This window comes from Lagopus muta, chromosome 21 (genome assembly GCF_023343835.1).
Source record: "Lagopus muta isolate bLagMut1 chromosome 21, bLagMut1 primary, whole genome shotgun sequence".
Lineage (NCBI taxonomy): Eukaryota > Metazoa > Chordata > Aves > Galliformes > Phasianidae > Lagopus > Lagopus muta.
The window spans coordinates 4,875,532-4,897,029 of NC_064453.1; the positions used below are offsets into that span (position 1 = coordinate 4,875,532).

The window sequence follows — 21,498 nt, forward strand, 5'->3', positions numbered from 1 at the left end:
TCATGTGACGTGGATCGCCATGGAGGAGGCGCAGAGGCACGCCTTGCGGCGCGGCCGGGTGCGACTGGTGGAGGGGCTGCGGCCCGAGGCTCTTTGGGGGCCGCTGCAGGCCCGAGGGGTTTTCACCAGCGCTATGGTGGAGGATATACAGGTGGGCTGCGGGGCGCGGCCGGGGGTCCCGCGTCCTCGCGGTCCGGTGAAAGGGCCTCGTGTCCCCTCAGCTCGGTGACGGGGCTCGGGGTGTCCTTACGTGGGATCCTGGGCTCCATCAGCAGAGGGGCGGCCAGCAGCGACAGAGAGCTGATGGTTCCTCTCTGCTCTGCTCTTGTGAGGCCCCATCTGCAGCACTGCGGCCAGGTCTGGAGCCCCGAGTACAAGAAAGACAGAGAGCTGTTGGAGAGGGTCCAGAGGAGCCACAGAGATGAGCAGGGGACAGGAGCACCTCCACTGTGATGACAGGCTGAGGGAGCTGGGCTTGTTCAGCCTGGAGAAAAGAAGGCTGTGGGGTGACCTCATTGCAGCCTTCAGTACCTAAAGGGAGCCTGCAAACAGGAGGGAAGTCAACTCTTGAAAAGGGTAGATAACAGCAGGACAAGGGGAAATGGTTTTAAGTTGAGGGAGGGAAGATTGAGGTTGGATGACAGGGGGAAGTTCTTTCCTATGAGAGTGGTGAGGTGCTGGAACAGCTGCCCAGAGAGGCTGTGATGCCCCGTCTATCCCTGGAGGTGTTCAAGGCCAGGTTGGATGGGGCCCTGGGGAAGCTGGTCTGGTATTAAATGTGGAGGTTGGTGGCCCTGCATGTGGCAGGGGGTTGGAGATTCAAGATCCTTGAGGTCCCTTCCAACCCTGGCCATTCTGTGATTCTCACCTCCTCTCTGCCCAGTAGCAGGACTCGAAGTGTCCCCTCACCCCCCCCAGCCCTATGGCAGGCCCTGGGAAGGACCTGTGTTCCCACAGTCTAATAACGAGCCCTGAGAGATGCAACATCCTCTCAGCCCCACGGGTCCTCGTGTCCCTGTTGCCTGCTGACAGGTCCCTGTGAGTCCCTGCATCACTGCAGCCCAGTGACAAAGCCCTGGTGCCCTCTGTGTCCCTTCCATGCCCATGACATGGCCCATGGCACCCCTATGTCCTCCACTGGCCGTCTGTATGGTGCCCTCTTGTCCTCCCCTTTGTTCCCCTTCCATGATACTGGTGGCAAGCTGATTTAGAAAGTGTCTTTTATCCCTGTGTTGTCAAGCTGGGGGTGTCCCCTGGTCCTCCCATCCCCCAGAACCAGGGCTTCCAGTACCCTCCTTTTGTTTCCTGTTGGCTGTGGCAAAGCTGAAGGGCTCAGGAAGCATCACTGAGCCTTGTCCCTGCCTTCCCTCCTCTGCAGAGTGCTGGCACCCGAAGGGAACAAGCACGACAGCTGGTCATAGACCTGGAGACCCGTGGGAAGCAGGCCTTCCCAATATTCCTCTCCATCCTGAGGGACACCGGACACGATGACCTGGCTGACATGCTAGAGGAGGGGTGTGGAAGCCCCATCTCCCCACCTGTGGACCTGAGGCCTGTGCAGCTGGAGCCGCCTGGAGAAAGGCGTGACAAAAGTAAGTAGTGAGAAGGTGGTTCTTTGCATGGTGAAGTGCAGGATGGGGTGCAGCAGCTGGATTCCTTCTTGGTGTAGAAAGTAGGCTGTGAAGTCCTGGTTTTGTTATCCTCTGGCACAGGTTGTAGTGGCGACTGCCTGAGTTTGTGGGAGAATGATGTGCTTTCTGGTAGCAGAAGTGTTGAAGCCCCAGCTGTGCTCTAGCAGCTTCCTTCTGCTTTTCACATGCAGCCTTTGTACTGCTGCGCTGAAAATGGGCTTCACTGTGTCTTTGCTACTCCTGTTTTGCCCTTTATCTGTTGATGCAGCTCATACAGCTGTCATGAGAAACCTCACTGAAGTCGGATAAGAGAAAAACAGAGGTGGTTTTGTTCTGCACTTGCAGTGGTGTAGCTGCAAGCTGTGGTCCTTAAGGGGAACCCGAGCAGTTGAATTCTAATGTGCAATTGGAAGGGGCAGAAGGAGAGAGATGACTTTGCCATGCCATGACAGGTGTGAGCACTGCGGAACGCTTCTCCATCCCAGTCCAAGGTGAGAGTCAGCGATTTGGGATGTCTCCAGCAGCAGCCCATGGTAAGGATTGTCCTGGAGCCCTGAGGGAGATCTGGCAGCTTGTAGAGCTTGTTGGTCACTTCCTTGCTTGAGACACACCGTGCTGGGTGTCTGTGTGAATTGCAGAGCAGCTGAGATGTGTGCTGGGTGGGAGGTGACCCCAACTAAATGGTGTATGGTGCCCCAGGTGGGGATGAGCATGTGCTTGAGGTCCAGGCTCTAACTGCTGACACTCTTCCTCTTTGTGGTTTGAGAGATGAGAGCCAAACGGTGCTTGTGGTGTGTGGTGGGGTGGGAAGGGGTGTCTGTCACCCCTGTGTGACAGATGACAGGAGAAAGTTGGTGTTAATTCTTTGAAGAACAGGTTTAACATCTCACTGTTGAGCGCTAAGAGCTAAATCCCATTTCTGTTTTGTGTTGTAGGTTCAGCTGTTGACAGGGGTGACCAGAGACTGGTTAGTATTGTAGATATTTCTTCTTTTCCAGTGTATTTGTGGTTGTGTTGGGGTTCTTTGCTGCCAGTCATCTCAGAGATTCTGTTTGCAAGGAGCTTGTGCTTTAAGAATTGAAAAGGCCGAGCAAGGCTGAAGATATTTCAGTGTTCACCCTCACGATGCAAGGCACAGAATGTCCAAAAAAAGGTCTTAGCATGGCTTAAACTTCTACCTGGACTAAAGAAGTCCCACAGAGCTCCTGAGCTGCTGCTGCAGCTGAAAGCAGTGCTGTGACAGCCAGTCCTTGGTGCTGGGACGTGAGGAATCGTGCTGAGGCTGACAAGGCTGTAACCAGGGCAATGTGCTCAGGGTGGGTCAATCATTAGCCAGCTCCACCTTGGGATCACACGAACCGTGCTGCAAACAACGTGATATGGAGCTAAATGTGGTGCTGACAGAGTTTCTAGCAAGACAGCTAGTGATTTCCTCAGGCACCAAGTCATTTGTAAAGCAGTGTTTTGACTTTGTAATCACTGTGTTGGGAAACAAGCTGAGAAAACAACAGTCAACATTTGTGGCAGCTTTAGGAGGCTGACGGTGAAGCAGGCACTGAGAAGTGTGTGTGCTGCCTTCTGACAGCACAACTCACCCCCGAGGCAGGGCAGGGAATTTGGCTGTGTTCACATGGCTGGAGTTTGGAGGGGCCTCCCCAAATTAATGTGTTGGAGTTGATGCTGAATCTGACTACACAGGAGATGGATCTGCCTGTTTTCTTGGCTCCTAGAGCACACTCCCTGGGGTCTCATGGTGAGGTTTGATGAATGTGCCTGAACAACCTGAAAACCTAACCTTGTGGCTAAAGTCGTGACCATTTTCCTGTGAATTAGGCAATTCTTTTTTCCTCTGGTTGCACATTTGAATAATGTGAGCATGGAGAACAGACACTATTATCCGTCCCTAGGCTTAGAGATGCGAAAGAACTGAGAAAGGAGCTGCTTTTAAGACTCCTCTTCCACTTTTACAGCGTGTTCCAGTGGACTAGCTGGCGAATGCTCTGAATTAGGGGGTGTTTAATTGTGACTGACAAGTTCCCTCATGCATGCCAGGTGTACCAGCTGCGAGCAGACCCTTGTGGGCACTGCCTGATCTTCAACAACGTCAACTTCAGCACAGACTCTGATCTGTCAGCTCGGGCTGGCTCTGACATAGACTGTGAGAAGCTGGAGAAGCGTTTCAAGTCCTTGTGCTTCCACGTCCGGACCCTGAGGAACCTCAAAGCTCAGGTGAGGGTGGCAGAATGAAGACCTGGTTACTCTTCAGGCTCAAGTGTGATTCCTGCATGCGATGCATAGGGATGTGTGTGAGTCTTACTTTGTGCCAATGGGTTTTGTGGTCTGTATGTGGAGGGTCTGTTATCACACTTTTACTGGACAGAAAGCAGCAGAGATGCAGCTGGGTCTGATAGGGCAGGGCTTGCCAGTCATCTGTGGCCAGTTTAAAGCATGATGTTTTTTATGTAGGAAATTGATCTGGAGCTGCGGAAGCTGGCACAGTTCGACCACAGCACCCTGGACTGCTGCCTTGTTGTCATCCTCTCCCACGGCTGCCAGGTGGGTTTGTGCTCCTCTGACATCATGGGGAGTTCTGATCCTGTGTCTGGGTGAAAGCAGACACGAGGTTCCCTGCTGCAGTGCCTTTGCAGAGGTTGGTGGCATTTGGTCAGAAGTTGTTAGCTTCTGAGTGTGGGATCTGTACATCAGAACCGAGTGGGGGGCAAAGAGCAGAAGGAGGTGGTGCTGACCTTCATACTGTAGTCCTCGAGTGCTTCCTGATCCTCTGGTTCTGCCTGGGGAGTCATTAGTCATGATTAAGACTAATCATCACAAGGTGTAGACCTTGGAGTTAGAGGAGAAGAGATAAATTGTTCCTAAAAGGGTTGTGTGTTGTGTGCCCCTTGTCCTGGAGGATAAAGAATCCCCTTGCTGGAGGAGGTGGAGTAAGAGTTGGGTTATATTGAGGGGTTGGATTTCTGGGTATTGTCTGCTGGAATCCCTTTGCCCTGCTGCAGTATGCATATTTGCACAGATATGAGGAAGTGAGATTTGTTCTCACTTTATGCATATATGGAAACTTTATGCTAGACAGTGATGGGGGAGGGAGAACACTTGGACAGAGACGGGTTCCCTCTGAGCTTGCCTTTCCTTCTGTGTTAACAGCTCTTGGATTTTCCTCTTCCAGACAAGCCATATTCAATTTCCCGGAGGGATTTATGGAACAGATGGCAAAACCATTCCAATTGAAAAGATTGTGAACTATTTCAATGGGTCCCAGTGCCCAAGTTTGAGAGGAAAACCCAAACTCTTCTTCATCCAGGCGTGTGGAGGAGGTGAATCTTTGTGTTGGCAATAAGCTGTTAGGTGTGAGCAGGCTGGTGAGACACAGTTGGGCTTTGTGGTCGTCTTCCTTTCATGTCTGTTGCCCTTTTATCCAGGTGTTTCCTAGCATTCCCAGCCATGTATTTCTGCTGCTAAGATGGGTTGAATGTCAGGAGCATCTTGCAGGAGGGCAGCACTGGTGGTTTTGTCGTGCAGCGGGGTGGTTTCACTGTGCAGAGTGGGGGCTGTGAGATGGCAGGAGGGCAGTAGTGGCATCCCTTGCCCCACATCCAGGCGCATTCCTCCTGTTCTCTGTATTTAGCAACAAGGGTAGAACTGTAGAATGGCTTGGGTTGGAAGGAGCGTTGGGAGGTTGGTTGGAAGGGCTTGGTTAGTGGGTAGCCTGATGGCTGTGACTCTCGCAGCACTGTCAGAGAGCAGAAAAGCGTGGTTTTGTTGGAGGATTTTTTCCGCTGCAGTTGTTAACAGAGGATGTATGGGTGCAGAGCGTGTCAGATGTGAGCGAGAGCTGTTGTTGCTGCCATTTTTTGCAGAAGAAAAGGACCATGGATTTGAGGTGGGCTGTGAATCACCCCAAGATGAAACTTGCCGAGGTTGCGTAGAGTCGGATGCGATTCCTTTCCAGGCTCCATCGGGGAGTTTGGACGAGCCGGACGCCGTTGCCAGTTTGCCCACTCCTGGTGACATCTTGGTGTCCTACTCAACCTTTCCAGGTGAGCTGCTTTTCCTGGGCAGCCTGGTCTGGTATTAAGTGGGGGAGGTTGGTGGCCCTACCTGTGGCAGGGGGTTGGAGATTCCTGATCCTTGTGGTCCCTTCCAACCCTGGGCATTCTGTGATTCTGTGAGATAAGTGCAAATGATTTGCAGAAGCAGTCGGTGCTGAGGGTGCTTGGCCAGTAGTCAAGACATCCTAATTCTGGCACTGGCTTTTGGAGAAAGCCACCACCAAGCTGCAGTGCGACAGCATAGTGTCCCCAATAGTCAGTGTTTGCTACTGAAGTTATGGGCAGCCACCTGTTGGAGGTGGTACTCAGGGAGATGAAGACACAGCAAGACTGACTGCAAGAGTGATTTTCTCCTTTCTCTGCAGGTTTTGTGTCCTGGAGGGACAAGGTGAGTGGCTCGTGGTATGTGGAAACCCTAGACAGTGTGCTGGAGCATTATGCCCGTTCTGAAGACCTGCTAACCATGCTGCTCCGGGTAAATGTCTTTTTTCTTAACCTAATTTGTGTAGTGTTACAGCAGTGAGGGCAGTAATCAGAGGTGCCATGTGTCAGGGTAGGCAGGCAGGCTGTAAAGGGTGGTGATACTGAGCATGCAGTGCACCTTGTGTTCCCAGGTGTCAGACATCGTGTCCACCAAGGGGAAGTACAAGCAGATCCCAGGCTGTTTCAACTTTCTACGTAAGAGATTCTTCTTCCTGTGCAAATGATGTGGGGTTGTCGAGGTCCCAGTCAACGTGAGGGACAGCTTCCCTGTGGCTGGATGAAAGCTGTCCCTGCTGTGACTTGCACCAGGTGCTCCTGGTGACTGCTGTCTGGCTTTGGAGGGGTCTCTGCTGAGAAATGCAATCTGTGAGTGCTGTGGTTGGGGTGATCGGCCACCAGATGAGGAGTGGCCCTGTCCCAACCTGTAGGGACAATCTGTTGTAGGGAAGATGCCGTAGCAGGGGTGTTGGGCTTGATGCTCTCCAAAGGTACCTTGCAACCGCTGTGATTCTATGCCAGTGGTGGGAAGGGGGAAGGGATGTGTGTTGGAATCCCCAGAGTGTGCCAGCCCAGTGATCGCACTGTGGAGTGAGGGCCTCCAGCTGTGCTGTGGCTGTGCTCTCCTTCCCGGTGCGACTGCAGTGGATTGGAGGAGTGAATGGAACCAATGGCTGGAGTCAATGGAAATACATGATTTTTGCAACAAGGGATTTTTCTGTTTGAGCGAAACAAAAACCAAAAGGAAAAAAACAAACACAGAAACTTTTGCTTTGTACTCTGTCTTCTGTTCTCTCTTGTGTCCTAGAGCGTTAGCTCTAGAAAGCTCAGTTGCGTTGTCGTCATGACCTTGATGCACACAGTCCCCAGTACCTAGGAGTACAGATTACACCCCAAAACCATCTTTGGGCAATCAAACCAGAAAGTGTTTTAATGTTTAGTGGCTGTAGATGTGTCCCTGAGGGATGGGGTTGAGGAAGGGGGGAGGGGTTGGGGTTGGACGTGGTGATCTTGGTGTAAAACTAGGAAGAACATCCCAGGTTTTACAGTCTATACAGTTATTGTGCACTTTGGCTGCCAGCTGTTTCCCCTTGGAAGGTGTTATTTGTGAGTTAGTCAGCAAACGATGTTTATGCAACTGCTGTTTTTCTAATAGTCAGAGTAGTAAATGTTTCTGTCAGTCTTGTCAATAGCACAAATGCCTGTCCTTCCCCCTAATTGCACCCCACATTGCTGGCACTCTGTAAAGTAAAGAATCTTTCCAATGCAGGAAAGATTAAAGAAATACAGAGTGCAGAGGGGTAGACTCAGCCCCCTGGGGGCTCCTCTCCCTCCACGTGCTCCCCTGACACCCCTCAAATGACCACAGGGACACACGAGGCCGGTTGTTTCCCTTTATTGCACACCACCATACGTGATCTGCTCTGCGCATCCTCAGTTCTCACCGATTTTCTGCCAAAGACAAAAGGATGAGACCGTGGTCAGGCCTTCACATGGAGAAGGACGGAGAGAACACGCACCAAGAGCTCTGCTCTCACCTCGTTGATCCAGTCGATGTAGGCGGACACCCTTGTGAAGACTGTTGGTTTCTTGGCGACGTTGCAGCCCCAGCCGGAGCCAAAGCTGACGATGCCGTGCACCTCCCACACGTCGTTCCGTTGGCAGTTCAGAGGTCCACCCGAATCCCCCTACCCAGGCAGGGCGCCGTGTCACACTCATACACCCCACAGCTCCCCGTCTCCATTCTTCCAACCTCACCGCAGCCATTGGGGATGGCTGGCAGTCCCTTCACTCACGTTGCATGCCCCGACCTGGCCGTCACCACCAGCACACAACATGGAAGTCGTCACCTGGCTGCCCCACCAGGTTCTCTGTGAGCACGTTGCGTAGTCCACGACTGGCAGCACGGCCTGCTGCAAGACCTCCGCCAGCTGCCCGTTAGCTGCAATGACAGCCTCAAGTTGCAGCCATGTCCAATGCTGACCCCATTCAGTTCCCTCTGTGTCACCCCTCTTACTTCGGAGGGTTCCCCAGCCAGTGACCACGCAGGGGTAGTCGTTCTCCAGTTCCAGCCCACTGGGTGGCAGGCTGACAGCCTGGATGGTGTCACTCTCCTCCACTGGCTCTGACAACTTGATCAATGCAATGTCGTTGCTGCAATGACAAAACCCCATATAACACAGGCAACCAAACCCTATAGAGAGCCACCAACCAAACCTTGTAGAGGATCGCCAACCAAACCCCATAGAGAACCATCAGCCAAACTGAATAGTGTGCCTCCAACCAAACCCTCTAGAATGTCAATTAACAGATCCTGTCGAACACCACCAACCAAACCCCTTAGAGTGCCTCCAACCAGACCCTGCCAACCCCACAACAGCCCACTGCCAGACCCATCCTCACACCCAGCCTTGGGTTGGCACACCCCTCCCTCCCCCCTTTGCTGCCCTACGTGATGAGGAAGGCGTTCCACTTCTCGTGCACAATGAAGTCCTCCACCTCAGCCACCACCGCGCCGTCTTCTTCCTCTGACAGGTTGTGCTTTCCCAGCGCCACGCGGTACGTCAGGCTCTTGCTGCCGATGGCCATCAGCATGAGGGCAGACGTGGGGGTTTCTGTCCCCCATGGATGCCCCCCAACCCTACCTGTAACAGTGTGCAGCTGTCAGCACCCAGCTGGGAGAGATGAGGATTCCTCCACAGGTGTGGCTCCAGCCACCAGAGTATTTGTACTGCAGTGAGACCTGGACGGCGGCACGGAGTCAGGACAGGTGGTGGCCACCCATCCCCGTGTCACCAACAGTGGAGATGGAGCCCAGGTGGCACACGTCCCCCTTACCTGCCACGGCCAGCTGTGAGGAGTGGCTTCCTCACCGCCCACCACACGAGAGCCTAACACCGGTTGCACTGCCGGCTGCCCATGTCCGTAGGCTGTGTGACACCAAGCATGGGGACATCAGCATGGGCACGGCCACCAGCCCCACAGACACCCCCCTCCTCATGCCCTCACCCACCGTAGCCCAGCAGGACGGCGATACACACAGCCCCCAGCATGGTTGTAGGCTTCCAGTGTGGCAGGAGCAAGGAGCCCACCGTCTTATATATGTTTGCTGTGCCACCTCCTGCTGTTGGGAACGTGGCCTTCAGCCTGCTAACAGGTGGCCACATCCCACAGCCTGTGTGCCCACCTTGTTCTGTTTCTTATCGGGACCCACCTGGGAATGGATACACTTGTCCCATGTGCAACCCCACAGATGTGGCCCTGACCGTGACCCCAGCCATGCGGGGACGTGGGGGTCCCACACTGACACCCAACCCTGGGCATGGATAAGCACAACACTTAGGAAATAGAATATTTATTTGGGATTTAAAAAGAAAAAAGAAAAAAAAGAAAGAAAACAACACGGCAAAGAACACATCCATAGGACAGAATGGAAGCAGCTGTTGAGACAACACCTTTGTGGGACATCACAGCATCGGCACAAGCACTGCTGCAGGGACAGCAGGTGAGACGCCGTCCCTTGGGGTGCTTAGAAGACAGACAGACAAAAAATAAAGCTTCTCTCCCCTCGGTGGCCTTTATGGGTGTCTGCTTTTTCTTCTGCTTTTCACATGCAGCCTTTGTACTGCTGCGCTGAAAACGGGCTTCACTGTGTCTTTGCTACTCCTGTTTTGCCCTTTATCTGTTGATGCAGCTCATACAGCTGTCATGAGAAACCTCACTGAAGTCGGATAAGGGAAAAACCGAGATGGTTTTGATCTGCCCTTGCAGTGGTGTAGCTGCAAGCTGTGGTCCTTAAGGGGAACCCGAGCAGTTGAATTCTAATGTGCAATTGGAAGGGGCAGAAGGAGAGAGATGAATTTGGTGCTTTTGTAAGGTACCCCTGTCTGCACTCCCCTGGAAGGAGACCAGCTTCAGGGCAGGTGACCGCTCTCCCACTCGCTGACGCAGTGACTGTAAGTTCAAACATGGTCTCTACCAGACGTCGGGCACGCTCCAACAAGTCTGTGGCGACCCAGACAGAGGGACTGCCCAGATGTGCAGCGGTCCAAGTCTCTGGCTGCAGGGAGTGCCTGAGTCTGCTGCTGCCGGGGGACGATGGGAGGGATGGCACCTGCGTGAGGTGCGAACAGTTGGATGAGCTGCTCAGCCTTGTGGTAGAGCTTAGGGAGGAGGTGGAGCGGTTAAGATCCATTAGGGACTGCGAGAGGGAGATAGACTGGTGGTGTACCTCTCTGCAAGAAACAAGCAGAGATTGCAACCCCCAGCCTGTAGTGGACTCTCTGCCTTCCCGTAGTAAAAACGAGAGAGCTGACTTGGGAGGAGAAGAGGAATGGCAGCATGTCCCACCTCAGCGACGCAGGCGGCGCCCTCCCCGACCTACCTCGGTTCCTCAGGTGCCCCTAAGTAATAGGTTTGAAACCCTGGAACTGGAGGGTGAGGAGGCTGAGAACAAGGTGGTGGAACAGCCTCTGAGCTTTGCTAAGGAGAGGCGGTCGGCTCCACGCTTGAAGACCGCCTCTTCTGGTAAAGAAAGGAGGGTGATAGTTGTAGGAGACTCTCTTCTAAAAGGAACTGAGGGCCCGATATGTCGTCCTGACCCCACCCGGAGGGAAGTGTGCTGCCTTCCTGGGGCACGGGTCAGGGACATCTCTAGAAAGCTGCCTGGGCTTATTCGCCCGTCTGACTACTACCCCTTATTGGTAGTTCAGGTTGGCAGTGATGATACTGCCAAGAGAAGCCTAAGGGCAATCAAAAATGACTTCAAGGGTCTGGGGAGGGTACTGGATGGTGCGGGAATGCAAGTGATCTTCTCTTCTATCCCTTCAGTGGCGGGGAAGGACTCTGAAAGGATCAAAAAGGCCCTCCTCATCAATAAATGGCTTAGAGGCTGGTGCAGGCAGAAGAACTTTGGTTTTTTTGATCATGGGGCAATTTACTCGGCTCCTGGCATGATGGCTGCAGATGGAGCTCAACTGTCTACAAGGGGTAAAAGGATCCTAGCCCAGGAGCTGGCAGGCCTCATTGAAAGATCTTTAAACTAGGTAAGAAGGGGGAAGGGGACAAAATGAGCACTGCTGAGGTTCAGGTAGTTCAAGGCTCAAAAGTGAATTTGATGGGTGACGAGGGTAGAGTTCGAAGGGATGGAGTGTGGCAGGGGAATGCTGCCTCCCTGAAGTGTCTATACACTAATGTGTGCAGTATGGGAAATAAACAGGAAGAGTTAGAGATCTGCGTGCGGTCACATGGCTACGATCTCATTGCGATCACAGAGACGTGGTGGGACAGCTCGCATGACTGGAATGTCGTCATGGAGGGCTGTGTGCTTTTTAGGAAAGATCGGCCGGCAAGGCGGGGTGGTGGAGTTGTTCTTTATGTAAGAGAGCAGCTTGGATGTATTGAACTCCACCTGGGGGAGAGTGGTGTAGCAGTGGAGAGCTTGTGGGTAAGAATCAAGGGGCGGGCTGGTATGGCTGACACCGTTGTGGGTGTGTGCTACAGGCCCCCTGATCAGGAGGAGGAGGTTGATGAGGCCTTCCACAAACAGTTGGAAGCAGCGTCACGATCCCAGGCGCTGGTGCTTATGGGGGACTTCAATCATCCAGATATTTGCTGGAAAAGCAATGTGGCCAGGCATGCACGGTCCAGACGGTTCCTGCAATGTGTTGAAGACAACTTCCTGATGCAGGTGGTTGAGGAATCGACGAGGAGAGGGGTACTGCTGGACCTTATTCTCACTAATAGAGAAGGGCTTGTCAGGGAAGTAAAGGTCGGGGACAGCTTGGGTTGTAGTGACCACGAGATGGTGAAGTTCAAGATCCTGAGTGGAAGAAGTAAAGCAAAAAGTAGGATTGCTATCCTGGACTTTAGGAGAGCCAACTTCGATCTCTTTCGGGGCCTACTTGGAGCTGTCTCATGGGTGTTGGAAGGCAAGGGGGCCTGTGAGAGCTGGTTGGCATTTAAGCAGCTCTTCTTCCAAGCTCAGGATCGGTGCGTCCCTGTGAGGAAGAAATCGGGAAAGGGTGGCAGGAGACCTGTGTGGATGAGCAAGGAGCTCGTGCACAAACTCAAAGGAAAGAAGAAGGCCCACGAAATGTGGAAAAAGGGTCTGACTACTTGGGAAGAATACAGGAATGTTGTCAGGGTCTGCAGGGATGCGACAAGGAAGGCTAAAGCCCGCCTGGAATTAAATCTGGCAAAGGGGATAAAGGATAATAAAAAAGGTTTTTTCAAGTACATTAACAGTAAAAGGAAGACTAGGGAGAATGTGGCTCCCCTGCTAAGTGATGGGGGTGTTCTGGTAACGGGGGATGCTGAGAAGGCAGAGATACTGAATGCCTTCTTTGCTTCTGTCTTCAGTGGAAAAGCTCCCCCTCGGGAATCTGAGACCCTGGAGATTAGTGAGAGGATCTGGGGAATGGAAGACCCCCCTTCTGTCAGGGAAGAGGTGGTCCGGGAGCGCCTAGGCAACATCAATGTTCAGAAATCCATGGGACCCGATGGGATTCATCCACGGGTGCTGAAGGAGCTGGCAGAGGTGATTGCTGAACCGCTTTCGGTCATCTTTGAGAAGTCTTGGAAGACGGGGAAGGTGCCTGAAGACTGGAAGATAGCCAACGTCACCCCGGTCTTCAAAAAAGGCAAGAAGGAAGACCCAGGCAATTATAGGCCAGTCAGCCTCACCTCTGTCCCTGGAAAGGTGATGGAACAGCTTGTACTGGATGTCATCTCCAGACAACTGGAAGAAGAGGAGGTTATCAGGAGCAGTCAGCACGGGTTCACAAGGGGGAGGTCGTGCTTGACCAACCTGGTAGCCTTCTATGATGTTGTCTCTGGCTGGGTGGATAGGGGGAGAGCAGTGGATGTAGTCTACCTTGATTTCAGCAAGGCATTTGATGCTGTCCCCCATGACATCCTTATAACAAAGCTGAGCAAGTGTGGAATAGATGAGTGGACAGTGAGGTGGGTTGAGAACTGGCTGACTGGGAGAGCACAGAGGGTCACTGTTGGTGGTGCAGAGTCTGGTTGGAGGCCTGTAACCAGCGGTGTTCCTCAGGGGTCTGTGCTGGGTCCGGTCTTGTTCAACATCTTCATCAATGACCTTGATGAGGGGATAATGGCCACCCTCAGCAAGTTTGCCGATGATACGAAGTTGGGAGGATTGGCTGACACGCCTGAAGGCTGTGCTGCCATTCAGCAAGACCTGGATAGGCTGGAGAGCTGGGCAGAAAAAAACCGGATGAGGTTTAACAAAAGCAAGTGTAGAGTCTTGCATCTGGGGAGGAATAACTCCATGCACCAGTACAGGTTGGGGGATGAGCTGCTGGAGGGGAGCTCTGCAGAAAGGGACCTGGGTGTCCTGGTGGATGACAGGTTGGCCATGGGCCAGCAGTGTGCCCTTGTGGCCAAAAAGGCCAATGGCTTACTGGGGTGCATTAAAAAGAGCGTGGCCAGCAGGTCGAGGGAGGTGATCCTCCCCCTCTACTGTGCCCTGGTAAGACCTCATCTGGAGCACTGCGTCCAGTTCTGGGCTCCCCAGTACAAAAAAGACAGGGATCTCTTGGAAAGAGTCCAGCGGAGGGCCACGAAGATGGTGAAGGGCCTGGAGCATCTCTCCTATGAAGAAAGGCTGAGTGAACTGGGTCTGTTCAGCCTTGAGAAAAGGAGACTGAGAGGGGACCTGATCCAGGTCTATAAATATCTCAGGTGTGGGGGGCAGAATGGCGAGGCCGGACTCCTTTCAGTGGTGAGTGGAGACAGGACAAGGGGAAATGGCCAGAAACTGCAGCATAGGAAGTTCCGCACAAACATGCGCAAGAACTTCTTTACAGTGAGGTGACGGAGCACTGGAACAGGCTGCCCAGGGAGGTGGTGGAGTCTCCTTCTCTGGAGATGTTCAAGACCTGCCTGGATGCCGACCTGTGCGACCTGCTGTAGGGAACCTGCTTTGGCAGGGGGGTTGGACTCAATGATCTCTGGAGGTCCCTTCCAACCCCTACAATTCTGTGATTCTGTGATTCTGTGATGGCTGTGACTCTCGCAGCACTGTCAGAGAGCAGAAAAGCGTGGTTTTGTTGGAGGATTTTTTCCGCTGCAGTTGTTAACAGAGGATGTATGGGTGCAGAGCGTGTCAGATGTGAGCGAGAGCTGTTGTTGCTGCCATTTTTTGCAGAAGAAAAGGACCATGGATTTGAGGTGGGCTGTGAATCACCCCAAGATGAAACTTGCCGAGGTTGCGTAGAGTCGGATGCGATTCCTTTCCAGGCTCCATCGGGGAGTTTGGACGAGCCGGACGCCGTTGCCAGTTTGCCCACTCCTGGTGACATCTTGGTGTCCTACTCAACCTTTCCAGGTGAGCTGCTTTTCCTGGGCAGCCTGGTCTGGTATTAAGTGGGGGAGGTTGGTGGCCGAACCTGTGGCAGGGGGTTGGAGATTCCTGATCCTTGAGGTCCCTTCCAACCCTGGGCATTCTGTGATTCTGTGAGATAAGTGCAAATGATTTGCAGAAGCAGTCGGTGCTGAGGGTGCTTGGCCAGAACTCGAGACATCCTAATTCTGGCACTGGCTTTTGGAGAAAGCCACCACCAAGCTGCTGTGCCACAGCATAGTGTCCCCAATAGTCAGTGTTTGCTACTGAAGTTATGGGCAGCCACCTGTTGGAGGTGGTACGCAGGGAGATGAAGACACAGCAAGACTGACTGCAAGAGTGATTTTCTCCTTTCTCTGCAGGTTTTGTGTCCTGGAGGGACAAGGTGAGTGGCTCGTGGTATGTGGAAACCCTGGACAGTGTGCTGGAACATTCTGCCCGTTCTGAAGACCTGCTAACCATGCTGCTCCGGGTAAATGTCTTTTTCCTTAGCCTTATTTGTGTAGTGTTACAGCAGTGAGGGCAATAATCAGAGGTGCCATGTGTCAGGGTAGGCAGGCAGGCTGTAAAGGGTGGTGATACTGAGCATGCAGTGCACCTTGTGTTCCCAGGTGTCAGACATCGTGTCCACCAAGGGGAAGTACAAGCAGATCCCAGGCTGTTTCAACTTTCTACGTAAGAGATTCTTCTTCCTGTGCAAATGATGTGGGGTTGTCGAGGTCCCAGTCAACGTGAGGGACAGCTTCCCTGTGGCTGGATGAAAGCTGTCCCTGCTGTGACTTGCACCAGGTGCTCCTGGTGACTGCTGTCTGGTTTTGGAGGGGTCTCTGCTGAGAAACGCAATCTGTGAGTGCTGCGGTTGGGGTGATCACCCCCAAGATGAGGAGTGGCCCTGTTCCAACCTGTAGGGACAATCTGCTGTAGGGAAGATGCCGTAGCAGGGGTGTTGGGCTTGATGCTCTCCAAAGGTACCTTGCAACCCCTGTGATTCTATGCCAGTGGTGGGAAGGGGGAAGGGATGTGTGTTGGAATCCCCAGAGTGTGCCAGCCCAGTGATCGCACTGTGGAGTGAGGGCCTCCAGCTGTGCTGTGGCTGTGCTCTCCTTCCTGGTGCGACTGCAGTGGATTGGAGGAGTGAATGGAACCAATGGCTGGAGTCAATGGAAATACATGATTTTTGCAACAAAGGATTTTTCTGTTTGAGCGAAACAAAAACCAAAAGGAAAAAAACAAACACAGAAACTTTTGCTTTGTACTCTGTCTTCTGTTCTCTCTTGTGTCCTAGAGCGTTAGCTCTAGAAAGCTCAGTTGCGTTGTCGTCATGACCTTGATGCACACAGTCCCCAGTACCTAGGAGTACAGATTACACCCCAAAACCATCTTTGGGCAATCAAACCAGAAAGAGTTTTAATGTTTAGTGGCTGTAGATGTGTCCCTGAGGGATGGGATGAAGGGGGGGCGGATGGGTTGGGATTGGATTTGGTGATCTTGGTGTAAAACTAGGAAGAACATCCCAGGTTTTACAGTCTATACAGCTATTGTGCACTTTGGCTGCCAGCTGTTTCCCCTTGGAAGGTGTTATTTGTGAGTTAGTCAGCAAACGATGTTTATGCAACTGCTGTTTTTCTAATGGTCAGAGTAGTAAATGTTTCTGTCAGTCTTGTCAATAGCACAAATGCCTGTCCTGCACCCTAATTGCACCCCACATTGCTGGCACTCTGTAAATTAAAGAATCTTTCCAATGCAGGAAAGATTAAAGAAATACAGAGTGCAGAGGGGTAGACTCAGCCCCCTGGGGGTTCTTATCCCTCCACGTGCTCCCCTGACACCCCTCCAATGACCACAGGGACACACGAGGCCGGTTGTAGGCCGGTTGTTTCCCTTTATTGCACACCACCATACGTGATCTGCTCTGCGCATCCTCAGTTCTCACTGATTTTCTGCCAAAGACAAAAGGATGAGACCGTGGTCAGGCCTTCACGTGGAGAAGGACGGAGAGAACACGCACCAAGAGCTCTGCTCTCACCTCGTTGATCCAGTCGATGTAGGCGGACACCCTTGTGAAGACTGTTGGTTTCTTGGGGTAGGCGCAGCCCCAGGAGGATCCGAAGCTGACGATGCCGTGCACCTCCCACACGTCGTTCCGTTGGCAGTTCAGAGGGCCACCCGAATCCCCCTACCCAGGCATGGCGCCGTGTCACACTCATACACCCCACAGCTCCCCATCTCCATTCTTCCAACCTCACCGCAGCCATTGGGGATGGCCAGCAGCCCCCTCACTCACGTTGCATGCCCCGACCTGGCCGTCACCACCAGCACACAACATGGAAGTCGTCACCAGGCTGCCCCACCAGGTTCTCTGTGAGCACGTTGCGTAGTCCACGACTGGCAGCACGGCCTGCATTAAGACCTCCGCCAGCGGCCCGTTAGCTGCAATGACAGCCTCAAGTTGCACCCATGTCCAATGCTGACCCCATTCAGTTCCCTCTGTGGTCAACCCTCTTACTCCAGAGGGTTCCCCAGCCAGTGACCACGCAGGGGTAGCCGTTCTCCAGCTCCAGCCCGCTGGGTGGCAGGCTGGCAGCCTGGATGGTGTCACTCTCCTCCACTGGCTCTGACAACTTGATCAATGCAATGTCGTTGCTGCAATGACAAAACCCCATATAACACAGCCAACCAAACCCTTTAGAGAGCCACCAACCAAAACTTGTAGAGGATCGCCAACCAAACCCCATAGAGAACCATCAACCAAACTGAATAGAATGCCTCCAACCTAACCCTGTAGAATGTCACTTAACAGATTCTGTAGAACACCACCAATCAAACCCCTTAGAGTGCCTCCAACCAGACCCTGCCCATCCCACAACAGCCCACTGCCAGACCCATCCTCACACCCAGCCTTGGGTTGGCACACCCCTTCTTCCCCACTTTGCTGCCCTACGTGATGCTGATGGAGTCATATTCCTCGTGCACAATGAAGTCCTCCACCTCAGCCATCACCTCGCCGTCTTCTACCTTTGTCAGGTTGTGCTTTCCCAGCGCCACGCGGTACATCAGGCTCTTGCTGCCGATGGCCATCAGCATGAGGGCAGACGTGGGGGTTTCTGTCCCCCATGGATGCCCCCCAACCCTACCTGTAACAATGTGCAGCTGTCAGCACCCAGCTGGAAGAAATGAGGGTTCCTCCACAGGTGTGGCTCCAGCCACCAGAGTATTTGTACTGCAGTGAGACCTGGACGGCGGCACGGAGTCAGGACAGGTGGTGGCCACCCATCCCCGTGTCACCAACAGTGGAGATGGAGCCCAGGTGGCACACGTCCCCCTTACCTGCCACGGCCAGCTGTGAGGAGTGGCTTCCTCACCGCCCACCACGCGAGAGCCTAACACCGGTTGCACTGCCGGCTGCCCGCGTCCGTAGGCTGTGTGACACCAAGCATGGGGACATCAGCATGGGCACGGCCACCAGCCCCACAGACACCCCCCTCCTCATGCCCTCACCCACCGTAGCCCAGCAGGACGGTGATACACACAGCCCCCAGCATGGTTGTAGGCTTCCAGTGTGGCAGAAGCAAGGAGCCCACCATCTTATATATGTGTTTGCTGAGCCACCTCCAGCCGTTGGGAACGTGGCCTTCAGCCTGCTAACAGGTGGCCAAATCCCACAGCCTGTGTGCCCACCTTGTTCTATTTCTTATCGGGACCCACCTGGGAATGGATACACTTGTCCCATGTGCAACCCCACAGATGTGGCCCTGACCGTGACCCCAGCCTCGAGGGGACGTGGGGGTCCCACACTGACACCCAACCCTGGGCATGGATAAGCACAACACTTAGGAAATATAATATTTATTTGGGATTTAAAAAGAAAAAGAAAAAAAAGAAAGAAAACAACACGGCAAAGAACACATCCATAGGACAGAATGGAAGCAGCTGTTGAGACAACACCTTTGTGGGACATCACAGCATCGGCACAAGCACTGCTGCAGGGACAGCAGGTGAGACGCCGTCCCTTGGGGTGCTTAGAAGACAGACAGACAAAAAATAAAGCTTCTCTCCCCTCGGTGGCCTTTATGGGCGTCTTTCACCATAATAAGCCAGCAGCTCAAGGGGAGCCAAGGCCACCTCCAAGCCAACGTTGGGTGCAGTGGGATGGGCGCACCCGCCTGCTCCGTGGCACCAAGCACAGGGACAGCTGCCACCAGCTTGGCACGAGTCGTGGGCATGATGACACGCAGGGAATGGTGACGGCACGGCGTGGCTCCTTCCACGTGCTGTGGTCATTGAGCAAATGCTGACTGCAGCTCCTTGAAGGCTGCCTTGCGCTGCTTCATCTCCTCCGCCTGCCTCCTCTTCTCCTCCTGCTCTGCACGGATCTCCTCCTCAAAGCGGCTGCCCTCGGTGACCGCCTGTGCCTGGGGATGGTGGCACATTGGCCCCGTCCCCATTGCGTGCAGCATGGTGGCACGTTGGTCATGTCCCCAACGCCCAATGGTCGCTGCTGTGTTGCTCAACACTTACCTTGGCCTCGAAGAAGCTCTTGGCTCCCTTCACGCCCTCTGTTGAGACGTCAATCTCGGAGAGCCGTGCCAGTGCATGCAGCCCGCTGTCCTCCTGCAGCTCACCTGCTGCTGCCTTGCGGAAAATCAGCAGGAACTGCAGCATGGGGTGGGATATCAGCACCAGGGATGTGGCATCCAGCTCCTCGCCAAGGGTCACAGCCACAACCCAACCCCTGCGCTCACCTCGCGGAAACTCAGCTTGCTGTCCAGGTCCTCGTCCACCTCCTTGATCATGTTCTTCAGGCCCAGGTGGGTCTGCGGCGCTCCCAGCTTCTCCATCATCAGCTTCAGCTCCATCAGGTCGATGAAGCCATCCTTCCCTGCGTCATACCTGCGGGGAGGTGGTAAATCCTCATCGCGGGGCACATCCTCACTGTCGCGTTGGGCTGCTGTGCCAAACCACTGCTGGTTCTATCCAACCACTAATGGTTCCCAGGAGCATCCTCAGCACTCCCTGCCCATGGAGTGTGGTTTCTGGCATGGGTACCCAGCAGCTTGCTGCCAAGTGTGCCACCAGCTCCGTGCAGCCTGTAGGACTGAGCTGGGCTCTATAGGATGCACTTTCCACTTCTCTTTGCTCAGCCTACAGGAAGCGACATGCAGCTCTGCGGGGCTGTGACTCATTTGTCCCCGCAGCCGCAGCATGGTGCAGCTCACACTGTGCCCCGGCACAGAACCCTCGTGCTTTCCTGCTGGCATCGCAGGGCTGTGAGCTCCGCTGCTGCAAACTGAGCCCCTGGCTGCAGCTCTGCATCCACTGGGGCGGGCTCTCCTGCGTCGCAATCCTTTAACGCAGCGGGGGAAGGTGGGAGAGAGGACAAACCATGCATGCAGCGAGGCAGGGGCTAGGCTCGGCCCCACACCGTCACCCCATCCCCATGCTCCCCCCCTTGGTGAGCCCCCTTTGCTTCCTCTCGCTGCGGTGCGTGCAGGCGTGCACGTCCTGCTCTGCAACCAGACCCCGTGCTGCTGCCATCTGCCCGCGGGCACAGCACCCACGGCCACATGCTGCACAGTGCATAGGGCTGGGGGGAGGCTGATCCCCTCCTTCTACAGCCCCTATTTTCCCCCTGCACATTTCCACGCCTTTCTGCTCAGCTCCCCCCTCCACTGACCCAAGCTTGCAACATCACACGTGGGGACACGTGGGGATGGCACCGAGGATGTGACAACACCACTGCCGCAGCCCAAAGCCGTGTGCATAGCCAGGGTGGGGGTCCTGGGGCTGGGGGGTCCCGTGTCCCTTTTCCAGACTGCTCTGAGGGTTCTGAGATCCCCTCTGCAAGGTTGTGGGGGGGTTGCATCCAGGGGCACCCTTCTGTAAGAGTTTGGAGGGTGGGAGGATGGCTGCAAGGAGCTGAGAGGGGGTCTTGAGACTCAGCTCCTGTGCAGAACTGGGGAGCATCGTGGTGAGCCAAGGGGGGTCCCATGGATTCCTTCCACAGGGAGCCAAGAGGGGGTCCCAGGGATGAGAAGATGAGGGGAGCCCCCTGCAAGGAAGTGGGAGAACCCCAGAGATCTCCCCTGCAGAGGAGTCCAAAGGACCCCTCCCACCATCAGCCAAGGGCTGGGCGGGATCTGCAAAGGGGCTGGGGGCTTCCATAACCGCCCCCCTCTCCCTCCACCCCCGCGCAGTTCCCAACCAGGGGCTGCAGGCTTCCAAAGCATAGGGGATGCGATCGGGGCAATGGGGACCCTCTGTCCGGTGCTCCCTCCCCGGGGTCTCTCCTGGGGGTCCCGTGGGGGGGGTTTCCCCTCCACACTCACTGTCGGAAGAGTCTCTCCATGTCACGGAGCTGCCGCCGGGAGAACTCACGGAACTCCGCCGCGGGGCTGAAGAGCCTCCGGCCGCCCCCGGGCGAACCTTCGCTGCCCACCGCCCGCATCGCTGGGCTGCCAGGGGGCACCGGGGTGGGCTCCGCATCCTGCTGCTGCTGCTGCTGCTGTTGCTGCTCCGCATCCCCTTCCCGCATCCCCAACCGTCGGCCCAGCCGCTCCGCCAGCTCCTCCGCCATGGTGCCCGGATGGATGGATGGGCGAACAGACGCAGCTCCGCCCCGCTCCGCCCCAGCAGCCGCCTAGCAAAGGGGGGGGGGGACGCATCTTTTCGGGGCACCCCCAGCACCTCCAGGCTCGGGGGTTGCCAGCCTGCGAGTGTTTCCCCCCTTAGGGTCCCACCAGCATTGTTTGAATGGGACAGCCCAACCCAAAGCCCTCGCAGACACAGGGTGCATGAAGGGCATGGATGGGCTTCCAGCTCTGTGTCCACAGTATTTGGATCCAGGGGCTGTCCCAAAGTTGAACACAACCATGCTCAGATCTACAGGACAGCACCTGACCCCAAAACCTGCAGCAGGAGCTGCCCATTGCACCCCACTGGGTACCCAGGAGCA

At 54.6% G+C, this 21,498-nt stretch overlaps 5 protein-coding genes across 6 annotated transcripts; 2 read left to right on the forward strand and 3 right to left on the reverse strand.

Annotated features, from left to right (window-relative positions):
• Nucleotides 1–2: 2 nt before the first annotated feature.
• Nucleotides 3–6,956, forward strand: CASP9 (caspase 9). The gene is made up of 10 exons (XM_048967616.1): nt 3–151; nt 1,379–1,592; nt 2,084–2,164; nt 2,567–2,598; nt 3,684–3,860; nt 4,098–4,187; nt 4,816–4,963; nt 5,507–5,686; nt 6,064–6,173; nt 6,313–6,956. The coding sequence occupies exons 1-10, from the start codon at nt 20–22 to the stop codon at nt 6,403–6,405; spliced, it is 1,257 nt and encodes a 418-aa protein (XP_048823573.1). The 5' UTR covers nt 3–19; the 3' UTR covers nt 6,406–6,956.
• LOC125703493 (uncharacterized) lies at nt 1,600–15,250 on the forward strand. The gene is made up of 5 exons (XM_048968053.1): nt 1,600–1,953; nt 9,927–11,068; nt 14,352–14,531; nt 14,909–15,018; nt 15,158–15,250. The coding sequence occupies exons 2-5, from the start codon at nt 10,003–10,005 to the stop codon at nt 15,248–15,250; spliced, it is 1,449 nt and encodes a 482-aa protein (XP_048824010.1). The 5' UTR covers nt 1,600–1,953; nt 9,927–10,002.
• Nucleotides 7,554–9,231, reverse strand: LOC125703491 (chymotrypsin-C-like). The gene is made up of 6 exons (XM_048968052.1): nt 9,192–9,231; nt 9,017–9,108; nt 8,824–8,921; nt 8,631–8,753; nt 7,975–8,332; nt 7,554–7,866 (listed from the first exon to the last, which is right to left on the reverse strand). Exons 1-6 carry the CDS (start codon nt 9,229–9,231, stop codon nt 7,660–7,662), a joined length of 918 nt encoding a protein of 305 aa, XP_048824009.1. The 3' UTR covers nt 7,554–7,659.
• On the reverse strand, nt 8,971–21,207 carry EFHD2 (EF-hand domain family member D2). 2 transcript variants are annotated; one of them, XM_048967618.1, is made up of 5 exons: nt 20,873–21,207; nt 19,289–19,436; nt 19,065–19,199; nt 18,252–18,958; nt 8,971–9,302 (listed from the first exon to the last, which is right to left on the reverse strand). In XM_048967618.1, exons 1-4 carry the CDS (start codon nt 21,118–21,120, stop codon nt 18,824–18,826), a joined length of 666 nt encoding a protein of 221 aa, XP_048823575.1. In that variant the 5' UTR covers nt 21,121–21,207; the 3' UTR covers nt 8,971–9,302; nt 18,252–18,823. The 2 variants fall into 2 exon arrangements, with proteins under 2 accessions (XP_048823575.1, XP_048823574.1); XM_048967617.1 differs by having other exon boundaries at nt 8,971–9,296; nt 18,156–18,958.
• On the reverse strand, nt 16,421–18,122 carry LOC125703494 (chymotrypsin-C-like). Its single transcript, XM_048968054.1, has 7 exons — nt 18,049–18,122; nt 17,874–17,965; nt 17,681–17,778; nt 17,488–17,610; nt 17,053–17,291; nt 16,831–16,976; nt 16,421–16,722 (listed from the first exon to the last, which is right to left on the reverse strand). Exons 1-7 carry the CDS (start codon nt 18,086–18,088, stop codon nt 16,516–16,518), a joined length of 945 nt encoding a protein of 314 aa, XP_048824011.1. The 5' UTR covers nt 18,089–18,122; the 3' UTR covers nt 16,421–16,515.
• Nucleotides 21,208–21,498: the final 291 nt, after the last annotated feature.

Excerpts from the sequence above, each read along its gene's own strand:
- CASP9 (XM_048967616.1), top strand. The coding sequence starts at position 20 with ATGGAGGAGGCGCAGAGGCACGCCTTGCGGCGCGGCCGGGTGCGACTG. Across the intron at positions 1,593-2,083 it reads TGGAGAAAGGCGTGACAAAA|GTGTGAGCACTGCGGAACGC; the intron begins GTAAGTAGTGAG and ends ATGCCATGACAG. Across the intron at positions 2,165-2,566 it reads GTCTCCAGCAGCAGCCCATG|GTTCAGCTGTTGACAGGGGT; the intron begins GTAAGGATTGTC and ends TTTGTGTTGTAG.
- LOC125703491 (XM_048968052.1), bottom strand. The coding sequence starts at position 9,231 with ATGCTGGGGGCTGTGTGTATCGCCGTCCTGCTGGGCTACG. Across the intron at positions 8,754-8,823 it reads ACAGCTGCACACTGTTACAG|CAAGAGCCTGACGTACCGCG; the intron begins GTAGGGTTGGGG and ends GGCCATCGGCAG. Across the intron at positions 7,867-7,974 it reads GCCAGGTCGGGGCATGCAAC|GGGGATTCGGGTGGACCTCT; the intron begins GTGAGTGAAGGG and ends CTGCCTGGGTAG.
- LOC125703493 (XM_048968053.1), top strand. The coding sequence starts at position 10,003 with ATGTGCAATTGGAAGGGGCAGAAGGAGAGAGATGAATTTGGTGCTTTT. Across the intron at positions 11,069-14,351 it reads CATCAATAAATGGCTTAGAG|AAGAAAAGGACCATGGATTT; the intron begins GCTGGTGCAGGC and ends CATTTTTTGCAG. Across the intron at positions 14,532-14,908 it reads GTCCTACTCAACCTTTCCAG|GTTTTGTGTCCTGGAGGGAC; the intron begins GTGAGCTGCTTT and ends CTTTCTCTGCAG.
- LOC125703494 (XM_048968054.1), bottom strand. The coding sequence starts at position 18,088 with ATGCTGGGGGCTGTGTGTATCACCGTCCTGCTGGGCTACG. Across the intron at positions 17,966-18,048 it reads CACCGTCCTGCTGGGCTACG|CCTACGGACGCGGGCAGCCG; the intron begins GTGGGTGAGGGC and ends GGTGTCACACAG. Across the intron at positions 17,292-17,487 it reads TATGACTCCATCAGCATCAC|ATGGTTCTCTATGGGGTTTG; the intron begins GTAGGGCAGCAA and ends TCAGTTTGGTTG.
- EFHD2 (XM_048967618.1), bottom strand. The coding sequence starts at position 21,120 with ATGGCGGAGGAGCTGGCGGAGCGGCTGGGCCGACGGTTGGGGATGCGG. Across the intron at positions 19,437-20,872 it reads ATGGAGAGACTCTTCCGACA|GTATGACGCAGGGAAGGATG; the intron begins GTGAGTGTGGAG and ends ACCTCCCCGCAG. Across the intron at positions 19,200-19,288 it reads GCAAGCTGAGTTTCCGCGAG|TTCCTGCTGATTTTCCGCAA; the intron begins GTGAGCGCAGGG and ends CCCATGCTGCAG.